Consider the following 8710-nt stretch of genomic DNA (forward strand, 5'->3'; position numbering starts at 1 on the left):
GAAATATGAGATAAATTCAAAATAGACAAAATAGACATTAAAAACATGCAATTTTTTTAAATACTGAGATCTATGATTGTCCTGGAATACTATAAATAATAAGCATTCATAGTGTTTAAAGAATCACTAGTACTACAGATGATTTAGCTTTTGAATTTCGTTTTTAGTGTCTGAAACTGCTGCCATGTAATGACTATAACAGCGATGAGAGGGACATGTGAAGAAATGTAAACAATTTAGATGTTCAAGAGTTCAAAAACATTGATACAAACTCGAGATCAAACTAAAACTTCAGCAATAGCTAAAGGACAATAAACACACAAAAGAGTTACATTCCAAAACATTGAAAATCCTTGGAAAAGAATCTGAATCCTCTTTGGTTTGCTATATGAATCATGTGCTCGATCATATACCATCTTGCTCCTGCACAAGGAGGCCGAGCGCAGCGAGGTGGATGTCGATGTCATCCGGGACCGGGTGAGCTTCAACATCCCTCGGAAGCTGCAACAATGCCCATCGTCCGTCCTCCGTCCTCACCATGCCCTTATTCTCCTCCTGCCGCCACCCGGGAGGCACCATGTGCTCGTCTCTAAGAAAGTCGGCGGCCTTGTTGACCAGCGCCGGGTCCCTTCCACCGAGCTCGAACGGCTGGCCATGTGCCCGGTAGCCGTCGAGCAGGTGGAGGTGCGCCTCTAGGTTGTGGTAGCTCGCCAGGTCTCCGGTGGGTTTGAGGAATGGCGACACAATGTGGTCCAGCGCGAGCTCGACGCCGACGTGGGTGTACACGCTCGGCACCCTTAGCGCATCCGCCACCCGCAGCAGCACCGCCGGGAATATCACCTCGTTGAACAGAAAACCGGGCACCTTAGGCACCATGTCGTGCACGTTGCGGATGCGCAGCGCCTTCACGCCCAGCTCCCCCTCGAAGCGCTCCTTGAACCTGGTGTTCCCCACGCGCGGTCCGGCGAAGGAGAAGACGCACACCGGCGCTTTCTTGCCGCCGGCCGACGGAGACACGTTGGCTCCACTCTCGGCGATGTCGAAGGCGCTGATCATGGCCAGCGCGCTGCCGAGGCTGTGGCCGGTGACCGTCACGCCAACCTCCTCGCCCCTCGCAGCGTATCGCTCCACCAGCTTCCGCACCTCGGCGAGCACCTGCTCGCGCGCCGAGTAGCTGCTGAACCGGCACGTTGGGTCCTTGCCGATGTATAGGTCGACGAACCCCCTCTCCACCTTCACGCTCGGGTCGGGGCACGGCACCCCACATGCAGTGAGCGGCTTCAGCATCGCCGTCAGGTCGGACACCCACTCCAGCCGGGTCACGGTGCCGCGCCAGGCGACGGCGATGTCCCGACGTCCAATGCGCGCCGTCTCCTCATCCGTGGACACGGCGACGAAGCCGACGAAAGTGGCGGACTCGCTCCACAGCTTGTCGTCGCCCGGGTTGTGCTTCCAGATGCTGAAGTTTGGGTAGCTTGGGTGACATGTGGCGTAGAGGTACCGGGTGACCTCGTAGCCGACGCCGGCAAGACCCACGTCCTGGAAGAAGGTGCGCGTCGGGTACTTGCAGCTGCCGGAGTAGCGGGAGAAGCGGTCGTAGTCAAAGGAGTCGTAGCAGGCCTGCGCGAACTCGCCGTACCGGATGAGCTCTCCCCGGAGCACCGTGTCGATGGGGTCCAGTAGCCCCTGCCAGTCGTTGCTGCCGTGGAGCTCCCGCCACCGCGACGTCAGCTGGCCGTCGGAGCGGCCTGTCTTCTCGGCGAGAGTGCCGCGCTCCATGTCTCCGACCACGGAGCCGGGCGACATGTTGGCCGGCGCTTCGTCGGCCGACACCGCGGAGGTGACTAGCTGAGACGGGCGTCGGCCACGGCTCGCCATCTTCGAGAGCAGCGACGCCGGACGGAAGTCCCCGGCAGGGCTGTCCGGGAGGGAGCGGGCGAGGTTGGAGGACATGGCCATTGTTACTGTCCTCGCGAGATGTACTATGCACGAACGTACTTGTGCGCTATGAATTGTGATTTGTGATGTGTGAGGTTTAACAGTTGGGTCTGGTCTGGTGTATATATACAGTACACCTGTCCGTGTGGTACACTGGCCAGGCTGACAGCTGATCTTTCAGGAGGGTCCACATGCGCCCATGCACATGCATGCAGAAAGCTTTTCTTTATTTCGGTTTTGAGATGTGCATGCACCTGGCTAGCTTTGTGAATCATTTTTTTTAACATAGTACTGACTCATACATATGCGCATATGTTCATCCCTATGAACGCACACCTACTCCTATGAACATCTCCGGGAGACTGAATCGACATATCATCTTAAGATTTACGAAGCCATCATAGACGCCTAATCGTCGATGAAAACGGCTCCTCCCACTGAAAGCGCATCGTCGAAAATTCTGAAATAAATTTAGAAATTGAGAATTTTTACGGTGCATCATACTACCTCTGAAAGCGAGTAGTATTGAATCATCTCAGCCGTTGATTAGCGGGGTAGTTTTGTCATTATTTTCATTTCCTAATTTGTCAAATCCCTCGCGGTGACGATCCTCGTGAGGCCTCGTCGTTGCCATCGCCCATGATCAACAGCGCATGCCCAATATCGATCAGAGCTAGCCTGACTGCCTGAGTGCCCTTCAAGTGGGAGCTCCAAGCCCCCGACCTGGCATCAAATCTACCAGCAGGCCACAGAACCGGCGGTATGATGTCCTGATCAGTCGCGGCGTCGTCGCTGCAGCTTCCTATGAGGCCACCGCCACCGGCTTGATCGCCGGAATCACTAATGCATGTATCCACAAATGATCAATCAATCTATTGTACATGGTGATTTCCTCGGCCAAAAATACCAGCCGGCAAGGATCCATCGCTCTGTACAATTGTCTCTGTTGCATTGAATGTCGGCCGGAAAGTATTCGGCCGGACCGGTCCAAGCAGGACAAGAAAACACACGGATTCCTCAATGGATGTAGACTTTAGGTATTTATTTTCTAAGTCTTCCAATTTTACCCCTTGAAAGAAATATACTACTGAATTGCTTTGGTAGTATTGGTGGATCTAGTCCATTAACTGACTGAAAATGGACGGCTCATATTATTTTGATGCACCGTAAAAGGTCTCTAGAAATAATGCGAGCACTAGGACTTGAATCCTGTTAGGCTGGGGATACCACTATCCCTCTAACCATCTAACCACGGGTTGGTTCGCTTCGTGAACCATTTACATTGTGCAAGATGCAAGGGCATTATGTTGGGGTGCGTGTGCGCAACATACACGAGACACGTCCCATTGTTGATTCGTGAGTGGGGCGCAAGGTGAGGACATACACTACCGAAATGCACAAAGTTAACACGATGATTTACCCAGGTTCAAGCCGCATGGTTACGTAATACTCTACTCCTGCTTTGTGCGTGGTTATGTTGGTGGATGATAAGCTACAAGTCCTTCCTGGAAACAGGAAGCATTTTGTGCTCCTACTGGTGTTCTACCAAGTATATAACCTTGTTCCTACTTTCTCCCTTTTTCCCTTCCTCCTTTTTCCCCTTTCTCCTTTTTTCCCTTAGAGCATCTCCAACGGCTGCGGAACACGCGGCGCGCTAAAAAAGCGTTTCCAGCGCCGAAATCGTGAGTTTTTGCGCGCCTCAAAGGGCTGGCTCCAGCGGTCGCTGCAAAATATAGCCGGATAGTATAGGGACGGTCGTTGTCGGGTTAGGTCGTTCCCGGGTCTTGGCCGGTAGATGCTGTTGCCGGATAGTATAGTCTTGCTTCCTTCTTGACTAGGGCAGACTCGAATGATAGCTATGGAGATCTTTGAACAAAGATATGCATGCCATTATGGAGCCTTGGCTTCTTGCGGAATAGATAGCCTCATGTATTCCTTGACGAAGATCTGCATACCACCACTAGGTCACGTATTCCCTGACGAAGATCTGCATACTATCACTGGGTTAAGAGCATCTCTAGCAGACCCCTTACATTGCAAAACTTAAAAGTGTGTTTACAGTTTGTGGCATGCCACGGCAGAACAAAAACTTTAAAATGAACATGCAAAATTTAAAATTAAAACTTCGCGCAAGAAATCGAACTACTCCAATAGGACTACTAGCGTTCATATTTACTTGATCATCATAAAAAAGTCATACACAATCGATTTTTTACAAACTAGATCGGAGGAGCAACGGCCACCCTAACCCTAATGCTAAATTTGGCTCACCAGAGCCATCCGGGTGCCACGGCGGAGGAGCTCACTCATCGTCGTCAAAGACGAGGTCGTTGTAGATGTTGTCATGCGCCTTGGCTTCATGGGGCCACGCTGCCAGGTTGTTCTCGAAGGCATATGCCTTCGCGAGCCCCTGCTCGAGGAGGACTTTGTCGAGGTCGGCTTCCTGTTGATGGCGCTGCTTCGCCGCCTCCTCCTCCTCCCACACACTACGCGCGAGGATGGCGGCCTCGGAGGCATCCACCTCCGCCGGAGGGAGGAAATCCTCCGGCCCGACGCCGCCACCACTCCAGCTCCAGCTCCGGCCCCCTCTTCACCTCGCGGAGCTGCAGGAGCTCCTCCGGCTCTATTTTCACCGGCACGTGTGCCGTACGGGATCTCGATGCTCCGGCGGAGGAGCCGCCCGCTCCGGAGGACAGCAGCGCCTGCCTGCAGAGGAGCGACGGCAGCGTCTGAAGGCCTTGGTTGAGGTACCTCCGGGCGATCCATTTCCTCGCGGTGCCGGCTTTGATGCACCACTTCCGCTCAGGGTCATCGCCACCGCCGTGGTCGTGGCCTCTGCGGACGGAGGACCACACCCCATGCCATATGATGTCCGTCCAATGATCAAGCGAAATCAACGTACAGCGAAACGTTTTCCAGTCGACTTGTCCTCCATGAAAAAAATGGGGATCTAGTTGTAATTTTTCCTTTATAGTGTAACACCGATTTAAGAGTTAAGAACATCTACAGCCGGATCCCCTATTTCCTTCCTAAATGTCGAAACGTCCATCCGGTCAATGCCCGCTCAAAAATAGATGACCCAACCGAACCCTTCACTTCCTCCCTAATCGTTGGACTGATCGACACCCCTCAAACTATGACCAAATTCGGTGGCAATATGGGGATGCACGGTCAAAGCCCGGTCACGCCCTTGCACCCCACTCCACTTCATAGGCCTTCCACACGGTCCCACCTGCAGCTAGCCCACTCCTCTTTCTTCTCTCTCATCTCTCTGTCGATTGAAGGAGGCAACAGTGCGAGCAGAGGTGGCAATGCCTCGTGGAGGTGACGGCGCGGGCGGACAAGGCGGCTGACGATGGCGGGGGAGGCGACTGACGACCTCGCGTGCTGGCTAGCTGGCCGCCATTCTCAGCAAGCTCGTCAAAGTGCTTCTCGACCGTGGGCCAGCCATTGGGCTTGCTGATGAGCTTGAGTCCCTTCAGTGCGTGCGCGGCGACATACCTGGAGTCCTGGACCCGTCGGTGCGGCTGGGGTGGCGCTTGACGGACGCGATGCAGCGGAGCTCCTGCGACACCTACTTGATCCGTGTGGAGGCGTGGAGGCTTTCCGTAGCACGCCGCCATTGGCCCTCCGCCGTATGAGGACGAACAAGTCACCAACTCCCGCGCAAGACGCGTCACATCTTGGTCCTCCTGGCCGCGGCGTGAGCTGGCTGGCCTCGCTTCCGTGGCAGAAGTTGGAGAGGAGCTCGAGCTGCCCATGTCCACCGTCCACACACTCGCCCTCCACAGACGCCCTCGCGCGTGATCTTGTGCGTGCATGCTAGCTAGCCGCCGATCGCGTGCGTGCAGCCTAGCTAGCTAGCCGCGGATCGCGTGCCCATGCTGGAACCGGGGCGCCGCACGCCCGTGTCCATGCAAGCGTGCTCCGAACGGCGACGACGCATCCAACCTGTTTGATAAAGGGCCTGTCTATGTTACATCTAGATGTGAGATAGTATCTCACATCTAAACTGACAGCATCATGTAATCTGTCCTCACCAGTTGACAAAAACAACCAGCGTCGTTGCTTCCGATCACCTCCTGTTTGTTTGTGGCGGCCTGTTTGTTTGTTGTGGGCAGCCCACCCCTTCCAGCCCAACTACCGTCCTCCCCCTGGACCTTTCTTTGTTGGGCTTGTTTGTTTGTTTGACAGACCATAGGTACAAGAACACACAGATAACATTATGTTTGACCCAAAAGGACAGTATGATCTAGCTTCAGAAAACACATAGTTAGCACAGGATGCATGTTCTATGAACCCTGAACATGTACACTGGGAACTATTACAAAAACTGAAAAAACATAATGCATGCTCTCTAAACATGTACACTAAAGAATGAAAAACAACTATCTGGTGAGGGCTCTTTTGCTCTGAATTCATTGTGCATCCTCAACTCTGGTACCTATGCAACAATAACCGTAACGAATCACACCACTGAATTACAAATACTATCTGGCTAGCGCGAACGTAGGGCAACACAGGCACGGGGGCAACTACCCTCACGGGAAAAAGCAGGGCCACAAGGGCTACAGAAACAATGTACATATCTACCTGCAGACACCCAGAGCACAAAAATCGATCTGTGTGGCAGCAATTTTGAGCACGTAGCACGAACACAAAGCACACACGTTTTCAGAAAGAGAGGATGGGAAATGAAGTACTCACTGCCACTTGCCGAGAATTAGCTGTGGAGAAATCCAGGACGGTGTCGAGAACGAGGATCCCGTCAGCCGCGCACAGCTCGCGGGCAGGGCCAAACTTTGGTGGCTTGTCGGCGGCGCAGACGTCATCGGCGGTGTGGATGCCGCAGGCCTCGACGGCCGCGCAGCGCTTGCCCACCGTCTTCATAGCGGGTGCCTCCTGCTTCGAGCAGAGGTGCACCGCGGGGGCTCGTCACCGGCGATCTCGGTCGCCATGGGCTTCGAGCTTGTCGCCCCCGTCTCTTCCTCCTCTACTCCACTGATTCAAACAGTGCTCAGACAAAAAAAATCTGTCAATGTGGATAATTATTGGAGAGCTGTTGTTGTTTTGGACATCTTACAGAAAGCCCCCTACAAAAAGTTGAAAGATGGACAGTTCAGTGTAGAACCCTATGTTCAGTCACCCTGCAAAAAGGAAAGGCACTTTCAGGGTTTGCCTTGCAAAAAAATGTCAACTCAAAATAGTGATTCGAGAAAGGGAGATCACTGAAAACACTAGGGCACCTACAAAAAATCAAACAAAAAAATGAAAAGGAAAATGGTTGTGACTGTACACAAAAACTAGTTGCAAAAAGTCGAGGCGGATGACTTGGAAAAAGTGACATGGGAAACAAAACTACATCCCCGAGTTGTGAGTACATGGTTGACTTGCAACTGGGATGATTACAAACTACATCCCTCGAGTTGCGAGTCGGGGGGTGGACTTCAAACAAAACATCACCCCTCGAGTTGCGAGTCGGGGATGGACTTGCAACTAGGCTGACAGAAACCCTAGTTCCAGGTCGAGGGTCTAATTGCAACTACCATGAATCAAGAACAATAAACAACACCCCCCGAGTTGCGAGTCGAGGTTGTACTTGCAACTAGGGAAACTACAAAACTACATCCCCGAGTTGCGAGTTGAGGGGTGGACTTGCAATTCGGGCGATTACAAACTACATTCCCTTGAGTTGCGAGTCGAGGGTGGACTTGCAACTGGGCCGACAGAAACCCCTAGTTGTAGGTCGAGGGTCTAATTGCAATTACCATGAAACAATAAGAAAAAACAAACAACTCCCCGAGTTGCGAATCGATGGTGGACTTGCAACTAAGGTAAGTACAAAACTACATCCCTGAGTTGCGAGTACATGGTTGACTTGCAACTGGCATGCCTCGAGTTGCGAGTTGGGGGTGGACTTGCAACTGGGGTGACAACAAAACAACACTCCCCGAGTTGCGAGTCGAGGGTGTGCGTGCACCAGGGCCGACATAAAACACTAATTGCAGGTCGAGGGTCAAATTGCAACAACCATGAAACAAGAAAAAAAACACCCCCGCCCCCAAGTTGCGAGTCAAGGGTGGACTTGCAGCTAGGGCAACTACAAAAACTACATCCCCAAGTTGCGAGCACATGATTGACTTGCAACTGGGGCGATTACTAACTACATTCCCTTGAGTTGCGAGTCAATTGTGGACTTGCAACTGGGCCGACAGAAACCCCTAGTTGCAGGTCGAGGGTCTAATTGCAACTACCATGAAACACGAACAAAAAACAACACCCCCCGAGTTGCAAGTCAAGGGTGGACTTGCAACTAGTGAAACTACAAAACTACATCCCGACTTGTGAGTACATGGTTGACTTGTAACTAGGGCGATTACAAAAAATACATGCCTCGAGTTGCAACTCGGGGTGTACTTGCAGCTGTGGTGAAAACAAAACAACACCCCCCGAGTTGCAAGTCAAGGGTGGACTTGCAACTAGTGAAACTACAAAACTACATCCCCGACTTGTGAGTACATGGTTGACTTGTAACTAGGGCGATTACAAAAAATACATGCCTCGAGTTGCAAGTCGGGGTGGACTTGCAGCTGTGGTGAAAAAAAACACCCCCTCCCCCCCCCCTGAGTTGCTAGTCGAGGGTGGACTTGCAACTAGGCCGACAGAAACCCCTAGTTGCAGGTCGAGGGTCTAATTGCAACTACCATGAAACAAGAACAAAAAACAATAACCCCTCGAGTTGCGAGGCGAGGGTGGACTTGCAACTAGGGAA

The 8710-nt window shown here is 52.5% G+C and overlaps 1 protein-coding gene across 1 annotated transcript; it reads right to left on the minus strand.

The window, feature by feature from the left end:
* Positions 1–218: 218 nt before the first annotated feature.
* On the minus strand, positions 219–2018 carry LOC119270556 (phospholipase A1-Igamma1, chloroplastic-like). Its single transcript, XM_037552561.1, has one exon. It carries the CDS (start codon positions 1957–1959, stop codon positions 406–408), a length of 1554 nt encoding a protein of 517 aa, XP_037408458.1. The 5' UTR covers positions 1960–2018; the 3' UTR covers positions 219–405.
* Positions 2019–8710: the final 6692 nt, after the last annotated feature.

The sequence above is a fragment of the Triticum dicoccoides genome, chromosome 3A (genome assembly GCF_002162155.2).
Source record: "Triticum dicoccoides isolate Atlit2015 ecotype Zavitan chromosome 3A, WEW_v2.0, whole genome shotgun sequence".
Classification (NCBI taxonomy): domain Eukaryota; kingdom Viridiplantae; phylum Streptophyta; class Magnoliopsida; order Poales; family Poaceae; genus Triticum; species Triticum dicoccoides.

What these genes read in the sequence shown, in the direction of transcription:
- LOC119270556 (XM_037552561.1), bottom strand. Translation starts at nt 1,959, where the DNA reads ATGGCCATGTCCTCCAACCTCGCCCGCTCCCTCCCGGACAGCCCTGCC.